We start from the raw sequence: 24,176 nt of genomic DNA on the forward strand, positions 1-24,176 counted from the left end.
AATACGATCACTGCTGATCTATTTTCCCCTCTCAACCCCATTCTCCTGCCTTCTCCCCGTAACCTTTGACACCCTTAAGGGCCTGTCCCACTTGGCGATTTTTTTCAGCGACTGCCGGAATCATTGACTGACGTATCAGGTCACCGAAAAATTTGCGGCGTGACGCGGCGGTGAATCGGCGTGATGACGTATGACGCGCAGTGTTTTTTTTTTTCAAGTGTCGCAACATTTTTTTGTCGCTGCTGGGTTTTGAAATGTCCAAAATCTTTTGGCAACACTGATATGACGCCAGTAATCACCAAAAAAAATCGCCAATTGGGGAAGGCCCTTTTCTAATCAAGAACCTATCAATCTCCACATTAACATTATCCAATGTCTTCCATCCGAGTCAATGAACTCCAGATTTACCACCCTCTGGCTAAAGAAATTCCTCCACATCTCCATTCCTTTTAATCGAAGGCTGCGTTCTCTAATCCTAGACTCTCCCCAATTTACCCATCCTTCATGGTGAAAGTCCAAGGTCATGTTTTGGGCGCCAGTCACAATTCCATCATCATCTTCTTCCATCACACTTCACTTTTGCTCGCTGTACTCCACTGCCTCTGATGTGGTGGCGACGGGGACGTGCGGCTCGCTCTCATATGCTCCGCTTCCTCTGGTATGGTCAGGGGGCAATGGGAGGGTTAGAGGTAGGTCTCTCCTTTTATTCCACTAAGACAAGAGTTCTACATCCAAATGAAGCATCTGATGATGGAGCCACACAGTCAAGATGTTTTCTGTGGATCTTTGCAAAATAAAATGTTGTCAGTTGATGTTCTCTCCCCAAAGCTTATGCCTTCCCTCTAAAATACACTATGCAGTATATACATGCTTCAAGAATTCCTAGCCTGAGGTGTTTTGCTCAGGTCAGGGAAATTACATGAGGGAAACTAATCAAATCTTATTTTTGGGTTTGATGTGGAATATTTAATTACGATCTAAAATCTCAGTCTCAGTGGTTTGCCGAGAACAACTTGTTGTGAAACACACTCATCATATCTTTGCCGTCATATTCAACATTCATTTGCCAGGAGTGGGCAATTAACAAAGAGCTTGCAGAGATGATTCAAGATCAAGCAAGCTATATATTGTTTGCTTCATTGTCGAAACACGGAATATTGTCGTTGTAGAAACACGGAATTTCTCCTGGTGCTCCAGTTTCCTCCCACACTCCAAAGATGTACAGGATTGGCTTCAGTAAATTGAAAATTGTCCCTAGTGTGCAGGATAGTGCTAGTGTACGGGGTGATCGCTGGTTGGTGCAGACCCGGTGGGCCGAAGGGCCTGCTCCACACTATATCTCTGAAGTCTAAAGTTATAGAACTTAAACATCAGTGCGAGATATAAGGAACTTGTGGCATGACATATTAAGGGTTGTACGCAAGGCAAACATGGGGGATCTTTGATCCATCGCTGCCCAATCCTCTCCCCCAATGGGTTTTCTTACGTCTGGGTTTGATGTAGAATATTTAATTAATTTGAAAGCTAATGCTACAAATCTGTAATAAAACCAGAAAATACTGGGAAATATTCAGCAAACCAAATTGTATCTGTGGAGAGAGAAACAGAGTTAATGGCTCAGGACACACTAGGAACTGCAGATGCTGGAATCTTGAGTAAAGCACAAAGTGCTGGAGGGACTCAGTGCAACAGGCAGCATCTGTGGAGTGAATGGACAAGCCATGCCCCAGGTCTGGATTCTTCTTTCACATTGAAGGGTCCCAACACGAAATGTCATGATTATTCCCTCCACAGATGCTGCCTGACCTAGTGAGTTCTTCCAGCATCTTTTATTTAAGCTTCTATATCTTTCTTCAGATTCATTGCTGATTAAACAACAATGTGTTTCAATACAAGGAACAGCAGATGCTGGTTTCCAAGAAAAGACGCAAAAGTGCTGGAGTAACTCAGCAGGTCAAACAGCATCTCTGGTGACACTTCGGTTGGGACCTTTCTTTAGGCAATTCCTTCACCTTTTTTTACCAAATGAAGATTACATCAGAAAGTCCAAAGAAGGGTTTCAGCCCGAAACGTTGCCCATTTCCTTTGCTCCATAGATGCTGCCTCACCCGCTGAGTTTCACCAGCATTTTTGTCCACCTTAGATGTATATTAAGCGTTTTTGTTTTCCCAGCCAGTTTTAGAGATTTAAATCAAACTTGAAGAATTTCTTCTCTCTTGGCGTTAGTACTGCAGGTTATTTTTCGGGATACTACAAGTTGGAAAATCAGCCTCTACAAATTAAATATTCTGCATTGAGCTGGACTCTATCTCTGATTTGAGCAATTTAAAACTAAAGCACACGTATCCAGAATTAAGGCACTGAACATTTCTGTATTTCCCATTGAAGACATTAAGCAACTGGCAATTCAAAATGATCACCGAGATAATGCTTTTCTTTCTCTGCCTTAACTAGAACAAAGTTGATAAATATGACAGCGGATGATGTAAAAGTTAAATTAAAAATAACACATTTGTTTTTGGTTGCCAAATACATCTGTTACTTGAGATCCAAGAACAGCATTAATTTTGCAGCTGCCTTCATAATGTAGCCACGTAGCCTGGTTTATAATAATTCCCCCGGCTCTCACCCACATAACATGGAGCAATGACATGCCGCTTTCCAGAGCTTAAAGCAATTATAATTTGATTTCGCTTTGCAGCCCATCACCCCTCAGGGTTATTAGACTTTCCTATCACATCTTGCAGATTCCACCCTGCACTCTCTCCTCCCCCAACACAATCCCTTTAATTGCTGCAAGTCCAGGCAGTCAACTTCTCCATGCACCAGAGAACATCTTGCAAAATTATTCTTCAGCAGAAGAAAATTGTAACCTTTACAAACTTGGGTTACAACCTGGGGCATTACTGAGGGAGGGGGACATTGCTAAAGAGGCAACCTTTTAGGTCAGCTTTGAGAAAGTGCATGGAAAAAGATCCTTTGACCCACTGAGTGCACGGCGAACATCAATCACCCGTTCACACTAGTTCTGTTATCCCACTTCCTCATACACTCCCTACGCATTAGAGTCAATTTTATAGAGGTCAATTAATCAACAAACCCACACTTCCCTGGGATGTGGGAGGAAACTGGAGCACCTGGAGGAAATCCACTCAGTCATGTGCAAACTCCACACAGACAGCAGCCGAGGTCAGGATTAAACGTGGAATTTGGTGCTGAGACAGCAGATCTACCTGTTCAACAATTAAACAAAAATCCGTGCCCGTTTCCTTAGTTTATTGGCCCACCGAGTCTGTGCCGACCAGCAATCCCCTTACACTAGCACTACCCTACACACTAGGGACATTTTTACAATTTTTACCGAAGCCAAATTAACCTACAAACCCGTACGTCTTTGGAATGTGGGAGAAAACCAGAGCACTCGGGGAAAACCTATGCGGTCACTGTGAGAACGTACAAACTCCGTACAGACAGCACCCATAGTCAGGATTGAACCCAGGTATCTACCACTGGCTAATGTGTGGCCCTTAGTGAAGCAGAATAAATCTTACAGTTCAACTTACAAAACACAAGTTTTTTTGCATCTCAGTCCTTCATAACATATTAAAAAAAAAAATTTAGCTCCAAGCTAAGAATTTTTAAATTGTTTTTCCTTGTGCTTGTATTTAAAAAACCTTGGATAGTCCTATTAACGTTATTCGTATCAGGCTCACAATCAGATCGGTCATCCCCTTTCCAGCTACTATTGAATGGTGAAGGCCACAAAAAAAAACACAATTTCATCCATCTGTTTGAGTTCTGCAACGTTAGATCACAGTTAATTCTCTCAATCCTCCCCCTCAGGGTGTACTGGTTATGATTCAGCTGTTGTTATTAACAGCTATCTTTACTTTTTATCTTCCTCCACTTATCACTTCACAGGGAAACAAGACGACAGGATCAGGATCACGGTTGATCTACTCCGGGCTTTGTGCTAAGTGGCCCTAGCACTCAATCCTCCTTTCTCCCAAACACTTACCCACCTCCACTCTAATCAGCTGGCTGCCACAACTCTCTGGGTCAGAGAATTCCATACATTCACCACCCTCTGCAAGAAGAAATTTTCCTGTACCTGGGTTTTAAATTACATGCCCCTTCTCGAGTCCCTGGTGAAAACATCTCAATATCTACACTGTTGTGACCCGTAGGATTTTACAACTTTCAATAAGATCATCTCTCATTCTTCTACAAAGAATGCAGACCTAAAATCAGTTTAGCCTCTTGACGGGATAATCCTCATGCCACGAATCGGCCTGGTGATTCTCCTTTAGACCATTCCAGTGTTGTTGCATCCTTTCTTAGAAACCCGTTCCTAGTGCTCTGGGTGAGGTCTCATCAACATCTGTATAATTGCAACTTCCCGATTTCCAAATACCAACTCCTTTGCAATAAGGCAAATTGTATATTGGCATTTAAATACTTGTTGTATCTGGTTACTAACCTTCTTGTGGTTGATGCACAAAAACACTTGGATCCCCTTGCACTCGTTTGCAGTCTTTCCATTTAGATTACCATTTTCATTCCTCTTCCTAACTCATGCCATCTGGCACAAAACTCCATTCGCCTGGATTTCACCAATTTACTCATCCATTGCAGAATCGTAATATTCCCTTCCACCTTTGGGGTCATCGGCTAACCTGGGTACCTTGTATCTGCCCCTTTCATCTGACATTTAAAAAAAGGGGGAAATAAATGCTGAAAATGCTCGGTTCAGTCAGAATTGTCAGAAAGAGAAAGAGTTAACATCTCAAGCTGGAGATTCTGCTTTAGAGCTGGGAAAGTGGGGAAGCAAGAGTTTCTGATACAGGGTCTTGACTGGAAACGTACACCATCCCTCTGCCTTCAAAGATACAGTATCAGGTACAGAGTTCCACCAACAATTAAATTTGTGCTTAAGTGAGAAAGGAAATCAGTTTAAAGTTTCAGACAGGGTGAATGAGGAATGGATTGGACAAAACAGGAATTCCCAGGCTTCTGAGATATGATGATTTGCATCCTTGGACATCTTTTAAAACCTCCTCACCAAACCTGCCTTTTCATTTCTTCCCACCATAGAAAACACCTAGTCTTTTGAATACTTCCGTCAATGCGTTCTTTTAATTTCAATGACTAAAACTTGACAGAACATTAAATCATGGAGGAATTAGGAACTGCAGATGCTGGAATATTGTGTAGAACAAAGTGCCGAAGTAACGCAGTGGTCAGAATGCTGCCTTTCCCGCTGAGTCACTCCGACGTTGTGTTCAGAGCATTAATCATACTTGATACTTTTCTGATGGAAAGTCTGTTTTACAGCAAGCAGTATTGTCATTGTTTGAACCACTGGGGCAGCCGATCAGACACATTCAAAATGTGAGCCTGGAGTGGGGAGGGCGAGGAGTCCAAGATCACGGCTCATTTCAGTACCAATAAGTTAAAATAAGGGTGAGATCCTTCAGGCAGAGTGTAAGGAACAAGGAAAGAGGTTAAAAATAGCCAAGTTAACAACAGAAAAATCTGATATTCTGGTACCTAATTGAAGGAAAGCTTGTGGCTGGCTCACTCATTGTGGGCAGCTGTAGAGTTGCTGCCTTAAAGAAAATGCAGCGCCCGAGTCCCGGGTTTGATCCCGACCATGAGTGCTGTCTGTACGTGTGTTTTCTCCGAGATCTTCGGTTTCCTCCCACACTCCAAAGATGTACAGGTTTGTAGATTGACTTGGTATAAAATGGAAATTGTCCCTAGTGTGTGTAAGATAGTGTTAATCCACGATAGCGGGAATCGCTGGTCGGCGCGGACCCGGTGGGCCGAAGGGTCTGTTTCCGCGCTGAATCTCTGGACATTGTCTGCAGTTTGAGCTAGCAGTTTCGAGTAACAGCAGGGGGTACAACAAGAGACAGTGGTCAAGACAGCGAGTAGGATTTGCAGTCATATAAACAATCGTTGATTGAGAAAATAAATGAAAGGGTGGAAAGACAAGTTAGCAATGGACAGATTACATGAATTCAGCAAAGGTCAGCGGTCAAGAGTTTAATTGTCATATGCACCAAGAAAGATGAACCACCAGTGAGGAGAGGACAAGAGTGGTATCAATTTGAAATAAAAGGAATATAATCGTAAAAATTAATGTTAGGTCAGAAAATTGGAAAATATTTTAAAACCAGCAAAGCCCGACTAAAATATACAAGGGAGAAGATAGAATGACAATAAATTAGCAATTAGCAAATAATATAAAAACAATAAGAGCATCAACAGACAATAAAAAGCAAGTCGTGAAAGTCAATGTGAAAGAAGGAACTGCAGATGCTGGTTTAAACCGAAGATAGACACAAAAAGCAGGAGTAACTCAGTGGGACAGGCAGCATCTTTGGAGAAGGAATGTGCGACGCTTCGGGTCGAGATGTCACCCAGTCAGACCCATTTGGGGCTAAAGAAGGGTCTCAAACTGCACCCATTTATCTTGCCTCAGTCTTTAAAGCACAAGACAAAAAAATCATCCTGATTATAGATAATTAACGCACTATAATGATAGTGGATAATGGAGCAATGTAAAATGATCCCCAACACAGAAAAAGCACAAAAATCAACAAGTCCCCAGGACATGATGCCTTACATCCCAAGGCCTTAATAAGGGAATGACAACAGAGATGGTAGATTGCACCAACAAATCCATGGCAAATATAATGCCACAATTCAAGAAAAGGGGAGAGACAGAAAGAAGGAAACCTGGGGCCAGTTAAACCAACATCTGTCATTGGGAAATGCTATAATCCATCAAGAAGGGCATGAATAGGGGAGTAGCTAACTAACAGAAAGCATTGGGATAAATGTACCATTTTTGGATTGGTAATAGTTTACCGCTGTCCACCAAGATGTTTGCTGGAGCCATAACGACTGATGACCTCCATTGAGGACTTGCAGTAAAAGACCGCAGCCTAATGTGCCAATGATACAAAAGGTAGATGGATTGGACAATAATAAGGATGTCACAAAGAACTGGCAAGGGAGTACAGTAGATTAAGTGAATGAACAAGAGGTTGCGTGTTGGAGAATAAATGCGAGAAAAATGTGAGGCTATTTGCTTCAGAAGCAAGAGTGAGATGGTAATTATTTAAATAGGGCAAAACTAAAACATGGAAGGGATTTTGTGGTCTTAATGCAGCTTCTGTAAATTAAGGTGGCTAATAAAATGTTGGCAAAGGGAATGGAATATATATGCAGGGAAGTTTTGATACTACTTTGCAGCGCAATGTTGGGGCTGCTCATGGGATACTGCAATATGGCTTTGATACTGCATAGGAAGCAGTACAGGGAAGATTCACTCCTGGGATGATGCAGTCGATGCATGTATGAATTGTGGTTGAGTGAGTTGGGTCGAAACACAGATTAGAAAATTGAGAGGGGTCATCTTGAAGCACAACATTCTGAGAATGACGACGGGATGGTTTTTGCTAGTTGTGGTTATCCAAATCTAAGAGGTCCACCCATTTTCAGCAGAGAAAAAAAGGAATTTCTTCCCTGAAAGGCCTGTTAATGTTTGGAATTCTCTACCAAAGGGAAAATTATTTTTTATCACTCTTTACAGCAGAAGACACCAATAATGGGAGACATTGAATAAACCCCAGGCCAGAGGACTGATAGAAATGTACAGTGCCCTCCTTAATGTTTGGGACAAAGATCCATCATCTACTTGCCCCTGTACTCCACAATTTGAGATGTAATAGAAGAAAAAAAATCACATTGTCAGATTTTATTAAAGGCCATTTTTATACATTTTGGTTTCACCATGTAGAAATCACAGCTCCCTTTGCGATTAGTAAACTCACCAGTGCTCTCTTTCTTCTTAATGATGTTCCAAACAGTTGATTTTGGTAAGCCTAAAGTTTGGCTGATGTTTCTAATAGTTTTATTCATGTTTCTGTCTCATAATGTCTTCTTTGACTTGCATTGGCAAAACTTTGGTCCTCATGTTGATAAAAAGCAATAAAAGTTTTCAAAGGTGATGGAAAGACAAGGTGCTGAGAGCTCTCTTATACCTGCATTAAGGAGGCTATAAAACACACCTGAGCAATAACAAACGCCTGTGAAGCCGTGTGTCCCAAACATTATGGTGCCCAGAAATGGAGGGACGATGTATAAATATAGTTGTAATTTCTACATGGTGAAACCAAAATGTATAAAAATAAAATCTGACAATGTGCACTTTAACCACATGTGATTTGGTCTATTACAAATTTCAAATTGTGGAGTACAGAGGCAAATAAATAAGTGATGGGTCTTTGTCCCAAACATTATGGAGAGCACAGTGGGTAACAATGCAAAGAGTATGTGGTGAAAGCAGGAATATGGCAGAACCACAATTGGATCAAATCTTAACTTACTGAATAGCAGAGCAGGCCAAAGTACTGATTGGTCTACCATAGTTTTTATATAAATTCAGAAGTATATTTGAAAAATATTTCATAAAGCTAATTTTTGCTGGGAAAGGACAAAATAAGTGTACATTTGAATCAAAAAGTGACTGAACTCAAAAGCATTTATAAAATTGCATTGCTCATAAGCGAAATGCATTTATCAATTTGAAGTATTTGCATCCTACCCTGCCGTGCATGGAGATTTACTAAAACTTGAAATCGGCTGAGATGAGGGATACAGATCCAATGCTGCCAAATGGAATTAGCGTGGATGGACAAAATGGATGCCAAGGATGGCTGAAGGGCCCATTTCTGTACTGTACAAGTCATGAATCTTTGATGCAGTGGTGGAGGTGGAAACAAAATGGGAAGTTTAGAAATCAGGGCAATTTTAAAGACATTTTTAAACCTTGATGTAAACAGTAGTATATAATAGTGGATTAACAAACAGAGCTATGAAGTCCCTTTTTAGAAAACATTTTATTGTATAATTCCAGTAAGCAAAGATACTCAGCACAGCAAAGATTAATCCAACCAATTTTCTTTATATAAACGTAGTATATGGTCACTTTATTTGAAAAATTATGATTTTTGCCGTGTACAAAATAGCAATGCTGTACTACTGTGTGCACACTGTGCTTAACAAATGCAAATTGGTACACTCTACACTGTCCTCACCCAGTCAACAGGCAACAGTGTTTAGTAAACAAGTTATTGCATATTCAACATATGGTTCAAATCCACGTGTAAAAATACAAGTTTAAATCAAAAATACAGTGCGAATGAAAATAGCAGCTTTCAGTGAAAGTCTTGCGCATTGTCTCGACAGGGTACATCAGCACAAAGTTACTATTCCACGCATCTATTTGCATATACCCACCTGCAGCTTAAATTCTAATGCATTCTATGACCAGAAAAATGTGTAATATTTCAACTTGATAAGAAATTGCTCAAGTTTTGAAAGGATTTTTTTTTTTAATGCTTTGGTATTCACATCACATGATCTGAAGAGAAGTTGAATTTGAATAAACAGAATCCCGGATTGTGAAGAAAATAGACACAGAACAATACATTTCTAATGTAAAACCATTATCAAAATGCTTCGCCAAAAGGAACCAAGCCATGATAATTGTTAGCGGGTTGGGGACAAAGATAGAAAGAAAAAATATAATGTTGCATTTGAAAACCTTTCAGCAACAGAAAAGGCTGGATAAAAAATACATGTGAAATATTTTGCATTCATAATTTAATCTCCATCCAATTGCCAAAATGTTTACCTTTGATATAGATACACTGTTTTGTCAAATCAAATATGCATCAATTTTTAAGATAAAATACACACCAGTGGACGATAATTTTGCAAATAAATAATCTTCGGTATGTTTTTCCTAAATAATTGGATCTAAGCAGTGAATATTGGCATCAGGTCTTGTATTTTACGCCATTCCATACTTGGCACTAAGGTCAGAAAAGCAGGCACAGGCACAAAAAAAAAAAAGGGGGGAATGCGAGAGATGAGAAAATAGTTTTCCTTTCTCAAATCCATTATTAACCAGGCAGAACTTTGAATGTTGATTCACAGATTTGGATTAACTAATCATTACTAGGAAATGGGAATTATCAAATGTTGTAAATTTTATAATGTTGACTCCTTTGAGCTTAAAAATAGGTTTAACAAAATTTTAGGAAAGCTCAGATACAAATCACCTCAATGAGGAATCAAATGATCATGTCATCATTATAGCAAATGTTCTATACATCAATACAGATTATCAAAAATCAATTTGGTCCCACATGTGGAAAACATATATTGAAAGTTTATATTTAAAAAGTCATCAAGTAATATGTTTAGAACCAATGTGGTAAATATCTTTAGTTACATTTTCTCTTCACTCCCCAGTAACTATTTTAGATCAATTTGAGAAAGATGATAATTTTTTTTAAAGTCCTGACTTTTGAACTAAGGATACACTCTGGCAACCAAAGTAGTTCTGAAAATATTGTACAAATGATTTCAGCATTCAAATCCATTTCTGGGCTGGTGATTTTATTGTCGAATGCACACTTTAAAAATACAGTAACAATATAGCTTTAACCACCCCTTCTGTACCAAATTGCTTCATAGTCATTCAGTTTAGGATTTGAAATGAAAATCAAAATAGAAGAATTATGCAAATCCAAAATACAACTGTAATAAATTAGAGATACAAAAAAGGTCAGTCAGCACCTATAAAAAGAATCAATTGCTACTTTAGGCCCATAATCATTCATTAAACAAATGAATGCAGCACATTTAGTGCCACTAACCAACCTTCTTCACCACTTATTCTGGTGCATTTTATGTTTAAAACAAAGGGAATAATAAAAGAAATGAACTCATTTTTACTCCTTAAATCAACACACCAAAATACAAGATTCCCATAATATTTACAACTGTTATTGAGGCGTGAGAAAGAAGCAGTGCGCGAATTACAGGAACATGTTTCAATCAAACATTTTTTCTTTAAAAAGCCAAACAATAACCAAAGTCAGACAGTCATTGTTATGATGTACCCTCACCCCAGGATGCTAAGCACCACACGAAAATCAGACAAATTGAAACAGGTCTGCTCATGAATGAAAAGGGGTGGGATATAAATAGTGGCAAGGCTAAAAAGGGTGAAAATGGCACCGTTTGGGGATCAGACCTATTCCACCCGAAACCAAACCAATCCCTTACACTGTATTACAGAATCCACTATACATATATATTACTATATTTGTGCAGTTACATTTTAAACTTTTTTTTTCTGTTGTGCTTTGCCATGTGCATCAAAAACTAAATGAGCAATAAGCTTCAAATGACTTTTTTTTAAAACATACAATGGAAAAATATTCTGTGCTAGTTACAGTTGAACATTATGAATGAATTTCAAAGTTCATGCTACTTCCTATTCCTTTTTAAGAACAGCCTCATCCCCAAACAGAAAATATGCCCACAAACCACCTTAGGGGTTAATCACAATTTTCAACATTTCTTTACACAGAGAAATCAACAAATTAGTTGGATTCTTGAGATAGGGATTCAGAGTCCCTGAATGCAGGTGATCAGATTGCTGCCGCACCAGGAATACCAAATAGATGCTGACATTTTTTTTAAATAAAATTATTTATTCTACTATTGAAAAGGTACGTGATTTAATATAATCAAGTGGTTGCAAAAACAAAATCAAGGCAGAAGAGACAACAAAAATAGCAGTAGGCAGAAATGAAAGCAGCGCTGAAAAATCAGCAAGTGCCATTCACATGATAGTTTTGCCAGAATAGGCTGAAGGTGAATCAGTATGCAGAGTTGAAAGTTCAGTTCATGATTGTGCCCCCCCAGAGAACGGCAACTTCAACCAAAACAATGTTTAGTCACATATTGTTTTGCAACCATTTGATTTTTTTCCTTTAAAATAGAGTTAGAGTGTTTGACTCTTAAAAGTGTGCCATTGAGAGGGTGGCAGGGATACAAAATGTACTGTTTGTACACTTAGAAAAATGTTTAAATTAAGGAACCTCCTCACATATTATAATGATTGATTCACAAGATAATATTTAGGCTTTCAGCTCTAGTTGTGCTTAGCCCTCCCTCCTTTTAAATAGGACTTCCATCTTTTCACAAATTCTTTAAAGACAGGCGCATCGTCGACTGTGCTCAGCAGTTGCAGCTGGTTGATGTGGGTGGTGTGATAGTCCCAGCGTGCCAGGTTTGGAGCTGTACCAAGCATGAAATGGCGGAGATCATAGATTGTACCTGAGCCAGTGTCAAACAGTGGAAGCATGGCTTTCAAAGAGTCCATGCCTCGATCGTAGAGTTTCTTCGCTTCTTGTCCTAGTTTATCACCTGCTGTTTCTTTCAGATCATATAGACCTAGTAGAGAGTATATGAAGCCATTCAAAACAAAAGAGCTGGGAACAGTTGGGTATTCTTCATACCAATCGTATTTATTCATGAACACAGCTTTTACCCCATGATCCTCTGACTTGAGTGTAAAGGGCATGATTGCCCGTAAGGCTGAATTGAGGTACACCTGTTCCCTTGTAAGCAGGTAGGCTCTTACAAGTGTAGACATGGCTTGACCTTGGGCCATGGCCGAATACCAGCCAGGCTCCAAAGACTTGAATCCCTCACCTAGTTTGCGCGTCACCATAATTGGCCAGCCACCTTTATTGTCCTGATTTCTTACCAGCCAGTCACTAGCAGCAAAGAAGGCAGGCATGTGTGCCGTAGTCACTATCGTGATGTTGTCAATAAAACCTTTTCCCTTGGCAACAAGCCTTACGACTTTCTTGGGCATTATTTTGGTTTGTTTTACAGCCTTAGTGTTAGACAAGCCAACTCCTTTCTTCAGGTCAGTCACAAGATCCCTCGTGATAGTACTCCAGCTAGTCCGAGGACCTATGCCATAGTAAATGGCTTTGTCCTTGAAGGCTATAAGTTGTGAATTTGTGACATAGTGAATTGTAAACAGCTGGTTCTTTTCAGTCGTCTCCAGTACCACTGAAACACTACCATTTGTGGAGAATTTAATTTCAAATGAAATGATGAAATCTTTTGTATTTCCAAGCAGCAGAGAAACTCCCTCTGAAGATTCTGAAAGGATAAAGTTTCAAGGTGAAATATTTGTACAATACTTCAGTTTTATAAACTAACAGGTAAATTTAGATTAGTGATGCATATTAATACCATCAGTCACTCCTGCCTCCACAAAGCTATCGCAATAATGATGCTACATTTTAACACCATCACTTTAAATAGATAAATTATTGCACATTACAGCAGGCTTAATTTTAATCCCCCAAATGGTTTTACAAGACTATCTCGAATTAACTGTACAATTCTGCAAAACATTCAAGTTTAAAATTATTTCCACCTTTAAATATCTAGGCATTTTCATTATGAGACGGAAACTACAAACATTGGACCGTCAAAACCTTTCAAAATGTCTCCCCACATTATTAACACTGATATCGCTTTCATGATTTAGACCTGTGGAAATAAAATTCGATGCAGCCTTGCAACAGATTCTAATTCCATCCTTAGTGCTGAAATAATTGTTTTGTTATTTTTTGCACTGAAGTTAAAAAATGTAAAAACATTTTTTTTTGGCTCAGAAAGCTTACAGATATTGACCATCTTGAGGAATATCTTGACTTTTCATCTTTTTTAATGTCAATGTACAAAGACTTCGAATATCAAAAATAATGGATTTACAAATCTGTTGGTTTGCCCAAGGTTCTCAGGGCCTAGAAATTGCCACTAATGTGAGAATCTAGAATACATTACACCATATAACTATGCCCTCTTTCTTACACACAATATATTCACTTGGGTTCTTCACAATTCTGCAAAGATCTAGAGCTTTAGCGCTAACAATTACTTCAATGATTTTCTTAAATAGAGGGCACATTCAATTTAACAAATATTATGCAGCAAGGTAAAATACCTGGGGTGGAGAACTGGTTTACATTGCTGGATCTTGTTTTGTCAAAGACTGTAGAAACAGTACAACCTTTGGGCACCATCCAGTCAGTTTGCTTTGTGCTTTTGTCTCTTTTCTCCACGACTTCATATACTTCGGCATGTGGAGGCTTTTCAGTGAGGTTTTTACTGTAATGACTTAGCCCATATTGTGCTATCTGAATAGGGTAGAAATAACCTTGCGGTCCCCACTGTGTGGACAAAGGAACGCCTATAGGAGAGGAAAGAATGATTAGGTTTAGTACTGAGAACATCGAGGATATTAAACAACTTATTAAAATAGTTAAGTCAAAAGTATGTAAATCAATTCTAGATGAAGTTTTTCAACACACTTTGTTTACTCAAAAATCCAAAACACATTTAAGAGCCTAATAAAATGCAAGTTCATCATTATTGGTGTCAATTAGGCATTGAGCAAGCTAAACATTGTTTTTTTGTGACCCATTTTAGGATTAAGTACTTTTAGACAGCAATATCACCAGGCCATCCATAACGAGTAAGCATCTTCAACAAACTCAGCCTCTATATTTATTTCTTATTCCCAGAGCTGAAAAATATGAGACCCACAATTCAAATGTTCTACTAGCATAGCAAAAATAATCGCTTATTACAGTGGATGCACATGTATCAACCCAAGATACTAAACTATTACAGGTGCACAACCTTTTATCCGAAATTCCGGAAACCGAAAAGCTCCGAAAACTGGACATTTTTTCCAGGATGTCGTCTGCACACTAAAGCTCGCGTTTGGCACCAAACTTGACCCGAAACGACCCACGGTCAACCCAGGTCTGTACTACTGTAGCGGCTGCCTCCTTCCTGGAGATCGGGGAGACAGTTAAACATCTGTAAATCATTGCTTAAATGTTAGTCAGTTAGTTTGGAGGGCTTTTATGTGGGGGGGGGAAACTTTAATTCTTAGTCCCCTACCTGGTCGGAGAGGCGGGGAGCGGGCAATGCCTTACCGGGTCGCCGTGCAGTAAGCTCCGGAGCGCTGTGGCCGCCGACTCCCAACATCGCGGAGCTGGGGCTGGTTCACCCCCCCCCCCACCACATAAAATCCCTCCAAACTAACTGACTAACATTTAAGCAATGATTTACAATGATTCCCCGGTCTCCGGGGAGGAGGCAGCCGCTCCAGACTTTTCAAGCCGCCCGCGCTACCTACCTAATCTACGCTAAAAATCTTCCATTCCGAAATCCGAAAAATTCAGAAATCCGAGATGTGTCTGGTCCCAAGGCTTTCGGATAAAAGGTTGTGTACCTGTACTACCATTTTTATCTTAAATTTAGTTTTGACAAAATGATCGGTGCCATTTAAATGCAGTTAATGTGCATTTGGTTTACAGGCAAACTGTGGAATCATATGCATATATGCTATATCATTGCTCTATTTGTATAATTTAATCCATATTTGATCAATGTGATCACAAAGAACATTAATATCATTACTTGAATGAAAAGTGTGTCAATGTGATCTTCTTCAAGAATTAAGAATATAAATGGAACATAACTTCCTTGGTTTCAGTACATTACAATTAATTTTAAGTTGCACTTTCAGATTAAATGATAGGAGATTCTGAAAAAAATATTAGTACAACATAGTAAAAGACTGGATTTTTGTAAATATTTTCAGATATCCCAACATATTTCAAAGACAAAGACTGCTGCAATGATAATACAAAGTATCCCCCCCAAGGGTCTCGACCTGAAATATCACCCATTCCTTCTCTCCAGAGATGCTGCCTGTCCCGCTGAGTTACTTGCATTTTGTGTCTACCTTCGTTTTAAACCAGCATCTGCAGTTCTTTCCAACATATGGTATCCTGCCCCACCTCTAAGTAATGGCTAGGCCAAGTATTTGTTTCAAGGCACACTGTGATGTATATGTAATATAAATGTAATATAAATGCCAGTGCCCCTTTAATATAAAGGCCTGTGCCTCGTGATCGAGATCAAGTGACCTTCGAAAAGTTTCCGTGGGTGGGGCAGAATAAATCTTACAAGAAAAGGAAGAAAAAAAAAAATCACAAGGTTCTGTGGTGGGGGAATCGGCTCAAAGCGAGCCAAGCCACACTCGCACACAACAGAAATACGACACAGAACGAGTTGGAAAGACGACTTGCACGAGAAGTGGGCGATTGTCAAAACCCCGAACTCGACTTGTTATGTAAAATTGTTGGGCAGTTATTTTATAGTTTTGTAGTACGACGAGCACTGTGCTATTTGTGGTACTTTATCCACATTAAATTCATTAAGGTTCAAGTTATTAATTTTGACCAACGTTGAAGGGGGAGATGTAAGGTAATTTAAGGGAAGGGGGAGAATTGTGATTAAAGTAAAGGGGGAGATGTGATGTATATGTAATATAAATGTAATATAAATGCCAGTGCCCCTTTAATATAAAGGCCTGTGCCTCGTGATCGAGATCAGGTGACCTTCGAGAAGTTTCCGTGGGTGGGGCAGAATAAATCTTACTTACAAGATGTCGGACGCGTTTTCCTTCTGCTTGTGCTAGTAAGAACAGGGCCTTACGTGGTCTCAAACATTACACACACAAAACCATGCGAGCAAAACAAGATTGTAGATTGTTCTCAAGACTGAGTTGAACATATCATGTCAGCAGCGATGAATAAATATCCTTCTAACCCAGTGAGCTTAAATTCCAACATTATCAATCAATGTCATATTTGGGCTTTTTTTTTAAAATGCGAATGCTAATGAACTTCTAGTGTTCTGTTACTGAACAAAGACATACTATTGTTTTATTGACACCTTACTGGGTCAATTGGATTAAATTGGTAATTATTTACACAAAAAACAAGGATCGCAATGCACAGTGACAAATCATAAAAGGCAGAACTAATATGGGTTACTAATACATTTTATATGGAATATTAAAAGTTGCTTTAGTTATCTGGATACTTTAAAGAAATTTCATGACAGCATTAGAAGTGAATTCAATGGAACAGAATGCTGAATGGTTATAAAGAGTTAGGTGTAATGAGCAAAAGTAATGACGGCGGCAGATCAACTTTACAGTTATATTCTAAACAAAACATTTGGCTGGTGGCTCAAACTATGTGCATCTATCATGAAGGCATTTCTCTAAAGTCGTCCAAAGTCCTTTCGCCATTCAAAAACACAACATACTGCTGAGAAATCCTGCATATTCTCCAAACTAATATTTCCAAACAATAATTGCAATGTGCACAGCTTTGCATTCTGTTTTCATTTGATACGGAGCAATCTATAGTTTTAAGAATATTACAGGTACTGTAACTACAATAACAAAAGACAAGATTCTATTAAAGAGGGGAATTTCATTTGCTTTATCATTTAGAAAAGGCAAGATCTTTACCCATTACTTCCTGACAAATGGAATAATTTTCAATTAGTAAAGGAAATCTATAAAATGTGTTCTATATCAGCCACTGTATCACGGCACTAGACAGAATCCAAAGAAGTACAGAGCATAGTAACTACTTGTACAAAGGTGATGATGGACACTTTAGTTTAACAGCAAGAAGGTATTGAAAGAAGCAATTACATTTATCTAACACTGAAACAATAAAAAGTTACTGAAATCATCAATATTTGGAAAGCTACTTTGAAGTTATTTGAAGAAAATAGGTTGAAATTAATATAATTTCATTATACAGCGAAGCTATTTTTGATCATGTTCAAGACTTTAAATCAAATTTAATCAAACTATATGCAAGAAGTCAAATTCTAAGGCAGATGTGGACAATCCAGTTAAAATAGGAAAAATAATTGGGGTTTGATGTCTCAGAACCTCTAACAGATGACCTAAAATGCTCATTAAAACTTTCAGAAAGGAATCCAAAGTACAAAAGCCCTATAATTATAAAATAGTAATATTCCAATACCCAGAAAGGCTGAATTCCATTACAGAATATCTGAGATATGCTATTTCATTATAATACAAATTAATTTGGACAGAATTCTTGTTGGAGTCTCAATGCCCATTTGATTGTTTCTTTACCAGAAAGATTTTCCTTCAGATGGGAAGTGCTCTCATGGCCCACAAATTAAGTACCACAGAATAACTGCAGCATACAAGACGCTATTCAACCCGTTGAGCCAGTGCCAGCTTTCTATATGGGAATCAATTAGTCCTGTTCCATGGCTCTTTTGCCATAACTCTGCATTCCCCTCCCCTGTATTCTCCCTCCCTCCCCTCCCCCACTTCAAATATTGAAACAATTTATTTTCCAAAGCCATGATTGAATGCTCTTCCGCTGAATATTTAGGCAGTGATATTCCATACTTTAACAACTCCTAACATGGAACAATCTAACAATTTTTGCATTTCCTTGGCCAATCTTAAACCCTCACCTTTCTTCTAAAATGATTTAATTACTTAAAGTCTTTGGGTATTTTAGTCAAGTGAAGAGATATTATTTTAGCTAAGCACAATAAAGGCACTACATAAATCAAAGTTCTGCTGTTTTTAATTGAAGGTTTTATTAGAGACAATAGTGATTGAATTTTTAGTTTCACAAATCTCAATGAAATTGCACATATTCTCTCGTCAGCAATGAGAATACATCCAATATGCAATAAAACGTAACCGTCGCAAATTTGCCTTCCTTACTAAGGCTATGATTCATTCTTCGGCAATAAAATAACAGTTATGTTAACATGATGTGGAACACAACATCGTTTTTACCATTAAGATTGTTATCTACATTTGAATGATAATGAATATAAACACCCTTCAATTTGTTCTAGCTTTAATTCAAGAGCACTTAAGCCAATGCTTTGTTATCTTAAACAGACTTGTTTGGGAGTCAACATTCTATTTAGACTTGTAAAATCAAGAATGTACCATGGTGACTTTGGAATAAAATGCTGGGTTCCATCTCTCAGCTTTCTTGGTAGGTTGGATCTCAATAAAACTAACATGAGCCATTTAGTCCTCAAACAGTGAGATAGCAATGTGAACCTGTTTTTCAAATGCTGCTGACGTGGGGTGAGTTCAACCCACAAGGACCAAAATGGAATTTAAATGTAGTACATGAATAAGAAATTATAACCAAATGGGTAACCAAATCATACAGAAAAGATGCTGTCCAGATTGCAGAGTTGAAAAGTCCACTTGCAGACAAGCAGAAAAGTCCAAAAAAATTGCTGTCTTGAAATTTCTCAGACTTCATGCGATATACAACTTAAATATTCTGGGTCAGATTCACCAGATACCTAATACTGATAATAATGATAAGACTAGTAGTGAAAAACAGCCTTTTTTTTTATGTAGAAGCTGACATTCACTTAAAATACTTTTCAGAATTTATTTTTCATTCAATCTCCTTTCAGATAACATGCGTGGCTGTCAAAATGGAATTAGTCGCTGGAGTGATGGCGAGGAAGAGGGGCAAGAATGGTGAGTGAAAACAATTAGAAGTTTTATTTTTTAATAAAATGTAATTTATAATGTAAAATGACTGGAGTTCAGGAATTTGTGGTTAGTTGCTTCCTGGGTTGCAACTCCCTTATTGGCACGTGGAAGTGCTTGAACACACCTTGAAGCAATGGGAGTTTGCTTTTGTTATAAATACAATGAATTCATGGTGCGTAGCCAGCACTTTTTGCCCATTCCTAATTGCTCTTCAGACAGTGAGGGGTGAATTGCCTTCTTGAACTGCTGTTTTTCTGGTGGAGACCTCGTGACAATAAAAGAGGAAGATATATTTCTACAGCTGAATAAAATGCACAATCCAGTATCAATAAATTTACCCCGTGTAGGCGAAATTTACCCCAGGTTGGGAACCCTTGATCTAGCATGTCCAATCCCTTAATAATTTTGTATGTTTCTATAAGATCCCCTCTCTTCCTTCTAAATTCCAGTGAATACTTTACTTGCTTTACTAATCAAGAATCTGTCTCCACCTTAAAAATATCCATTGACTTGGCCAATTATGACAAAGCATTTATTCTAATTTCACCAGACCAAGAAAGGATTAAATGCAAAAAAGATGGCAGGTGAAATATTGAAAAATTTGATACGGTTAGGATCAAAGGACTGGAAATGAGATGATGATGAAATGCATATTCTTTGTGTTTGACTATCAGGTCAAAAGCAGAGATATGCAGCAACCATCTGGATTTCAACCTAAACAAGACAAATGCTAGCAAAGCGGCAGGGCAGTTTGAGTGCAAATGGCATCCAAGGACATTCTGACCAGGAAAAAATAAAATGCATAAAAGCTACTTCTTCCTGTGTAATCCTAATTTGCAGCTCCAATATTAATTACCCTATCATGATCTTTGGTTGCTGAAAATATCAAAACTAAAGTCTGGAATGCTTCAGAATAAATAACACATAATGCAGTGGGGAAATGGGCATCACGATCTCCAATCAATTCCCAAAACACTAGTAGTATCGAGTAGCGGGGGGAAAAAAAAAAACTTGATTTATTAATTTGCTATAAAAGCAGTGACCTTCATAATACTTTGGACATTACAAGGAATAATCCATTTATAAATCCAGTTACATTCCAATTCATTATCAACTGGTCTATATTTTAAAAAAGTCTTGTGAATAGAAATGCTATATTCAAAATGTGGTAGAACACAAAATGTGCTATGCTCATTAGAAAATTTCACAAATATCAATGCAGACAAATATCAATTCAAACAAAGTAGCCATTGTCAAGACTTAACCTGTTCACTTTAGAATTCAGGATGAGGTCCTCCACAAATTTAGAGAATTCATAGCATTTTGAAACATCCAAAAGTATAGTACAAAGTATGTTGGAATCAATTCATCCTGTTGGAGTGTTTTATCCAATTGCTAAACTTTGCCTTTCAGCATAAAATTGTGCTGTAAAATGGTTGAACTTTCAAATTACTGGAATCCATCCCTATTTATCTACTAGACAGCTCAAGCTAAGTACTCAGAGCAGTGCAAAAAATAAATGGAACTCTGTTTGTGATCAAAGCAGTCATTTATCTTCAAATGGGAGAAGCACACAGCACTATTTCAATGCACAACTGCACAAATGAAACTGTACATCATCCAGCTTGGCACTAATGAATACTTTCAAAAGTCTCCAGACATTTGGCACTTGCTTGGTTAACCGTGAAGCGTAGGAGAAATAAATAGCATCATGCGAGGATAACCCTCAACAGCGCATTATATTATAAATAATATTACTCAATTTTTATCTGTTGTTTTCCAGGAGAATATTGAGGGAGATGGAAGTATTTTTTTCCAGAGCACTAATCCATTTTGTATTTAGAGACAATATTTTAATCTGAGGTACATACCTCAGAGAGCACCTGCCAAAACGTCCTTAAAATATTCAGTGTTAGTCTTTAGAATTCCAATTTAAGATCACAAACATAACTGAAAGAAGATTTGTGCCAATTGAGCCAAGCTGACATCTGGTTACATACAGGATGGTTTAAAATCTATAGGTTGTAAATAGACAAGACCACTAGAGAGTACCATCATAGGTGAATTTGGAAAACAAAAAAGACAACATGCATCATTTAGGATTTTTAAAGGTTACGATGCAGTGCAAATGATAATGTTAACTACACTAATCATGTTCAACCATTACCGAAAGAAAATCAGCATGAGATTGCATTGGTCTTATTTGACAATAGACAATATGTGCAGGAATAGGCCATTTCGGCCCTTCGAGCCAGCACTGCCATTCAATGTGATCATGGCTGATCATCCCCAATCAGTAACCCGTTCCTGCCGTCTCCCCATATCCCCTGACTCCGCTATCTCTAAGAGCCCTATCTAGCTCTCTTGAAAGTATCCAGAGAACCAGCCTCCACCGCCCTCCGAGGCAGAGAATTCCACAGACTCACAACTGTGTGTAAAATGTGCGACAATTTGGAACCATGAACTGGAAATTGCAGAGTTGTGATTGGAGAGGACGCTTTGCTTAATACAACAATTTCTCCTCCTATCCATTTTAACTCCACTGAAAGATGGATTCTGTTGAAGCAGTCTTTTAAAAAATAACTTGGTGTGTAATTTATGTAAAATTGTGTTTTTGTGTTTAGTCTGAGATGCTGCAGCAAGCACAATTTTTCAATGTACCTGTACCTCAACATACTTGTGCTCATGACAATAACCCGACTTGACAGTTGGAATGTCCCTTCATCAAGATTAAATTCTGAACGCAAGATTTATAACAAAGTACATCTTGGGCAGACAAAATTGCTGGAGAAACACAGCGGGTGCGGCAGCATCTATGGAGCGAAGGAAATTGGCATCGTTTCGGGCCGAAACCTTTCTTCAGGCTTGTACATCTTGGACTGACTTACTCGCCAGCTCCCAATAAATTCTCAGTGGATGAATTTGAGAAAGATAACCCAATAATATCAACAAAAAATATATCCTCAAATTTTAGATTTACAAACAAGTTTAAAACAGTTATTTCTTGATCAGTAAGGTAATGTTAAAACATTTAACGCAAACCTTCTGAACATAAGAGTAGTTTTGCTATTTTACTAAACAGTCTCCTTAGATATTCTCCCTACAATTCTAGAGACTCACAATGTTTAAGTATCCAGATTAGCATTTGAATCACTGGACATCAAAGATTAAAGACCAAGATGGAGGTAGATGGGACAGACAAATACTGGATGGTGGCATGGTCGGTATAGGCTGTAGACTTATTTCTCTGCTGCAACTATTAAAAATTAAATATTTAACAAAGATTAGCTAATAAAAGTTCTAAGCATTTTTACATGGAACCCAGGATGCCAATTTATTTAAAAGAGAACGTTCATATTTTCTATTAAAAGCAGATGAGTTTTCTCTGAGGTGCCACAGAGCGAGTAACAAAATTTAAGCAAAGTGATAAGACATTAGGCAAATCTGAAGTTGCAGACCCAATCATATTAGCTCCTTAGAAATAGTTCCTCAGTCGGCTTCAAGAGAACATAACGTAATATAGTTTAATTGCATTGAATATTTTTAAATCCAGGCCAACAAAATTACAAATATGAAGCGACAATTTTCTAGCTTCTTCACTACTTAACATTCATGTATACATTAGGTATTGACTGGGTAAAGAAAATCTCATTTCCATTTTAAAAGCAAGTACTTCACAGCAGTCATTATAATTTAGTGAGCATTCACAATTCAATTAATTTACTCCACCTACTGCTCCATAACCTAAACATTGCATTCCAGGTCATTGAAATGGGGGAAAAACAGCCATTAAACAATGCTGAGTAATATTCTACCCAACTTAATCAGTATATAATAATATTCCTAAAACAGAAGAGCACACTGAGTGTTCTATGTAACAATGGAATCAAAAGATTGCAATAAATAAATTAAACAAAACTCCAATTGTTTTCTCCTCGTCTTCAACTCATTCCATAATTATATACTCAATAAAAACTGATGACTTTCTTGCACTATGCACATAAAATGTTGCAAATTTAACTGCACAAAAATGAACAAATTAAATGATACACATTTAATGTTATCACATCTCTTGAATTAGTTCAATATTTGAAAAACTGCAACTGCTCAATTGTGAGACTCATTAGGTAAGTTAATCAACTCAATAAACTCAATAAAGGATCAAACCAGGTTTGTGATGTGCCAGAATTCAATCCTAGTCCCAAAAGCATAGAAACCTGGAACAGATGTGATATGACTGAGAAGAACATAACAAATCAGGAGGTGGTTATTCAGTCCCATGAGTCTGTTCTGCCATTCAACAGACGATTTCCCTGTCCTATCCCCTTATTCTCCCAATATGTAAAAATCTAGCAATTTGTTTTGAATGAAGCGATGAGTGAGCCTCTATTGCACCAAGGTTGAGAATTCCAACGATTCACCACTTTGCTAGAACATATATCCTACTTCCATCCTAAATGGCCTACCCTTACTTTGAGATCATGGTATCCAGTTCTAAATTCTTCACCCAGTAGAAACATCCTCCCCGCATCTAGTTAAGCATTTCAAGAATTTTATATGTATGAATGATGTCACGTCCAGACCTCGACTCTGAAGAAGAGGCCCTGTGTCAGACTCATTATCCCAAGACTCACTTCACTGCACTCCCCTACAGCGTAAGGAAATGAAAATTGTACAGCCAGTCACATTTATTAAGTTATATTGCCTAAATGCTCCTCCAGGAAATACAAATAGGGTTTACATTATTTTACTTCTAAAAGGCTCTGCAAATTGGCATGCAATTATCTGGATAAATGCACTTTTGTTCCAAAATAAA

The 24,176-nt window shown here is 38.1% G+C and overlaps 1 protein-coding gene across 4 annotated transcripts in view; it reads right to left on the reverse strand.

Moving 5' to 3' along the window:
* Nucleotides 1-8,893: 8,893 nt before the first annotated feature.
* Nucleotides 8,894-24,176, reverse strand: part of glce (glucuronic acid epimerase) — an 80,354-nt gene continuing 65,071 nt past the window's right edge. For all 4 annotated transcript variants that reach the window (XM_033050442.1, XM_033050443.1, XM_033050445.1 and 1 more), the window contains 2 exons: nucleotides 13,904-14,149; nucleotides 8,894-13,050 (listed from right to left, as the gene is read on the reverse strand). In XM_033050442.1, the coding sequence (XP_032906333.1) occupies nucleotides 12,026-13,050; nucleotides 13,904-14,149 (1,271 nt within the window). In that variant the 3' untranslated portion in view covers nucleotides 8,894-12,025. The remainder of the gene's footprint in view (nucleotides 13,051-13,903; nucleotides 14,150-24,176) is intronic.

Source organism: Amblyraja radiata, chromosome 34, assembly GCF_010909765.2.
Source record: "Amblyraja radiata isolate CabotCenter1 chromosome 34, sAmbRad1.1.pri, whole genome shotgun sequence".
Taxonomy (NCBI): Eukaryota; Metazoa; Chordata; class Chondrichthyes; order Rajiformes; family Rajidae; genus Amblyraja; species Amblyraja radiata.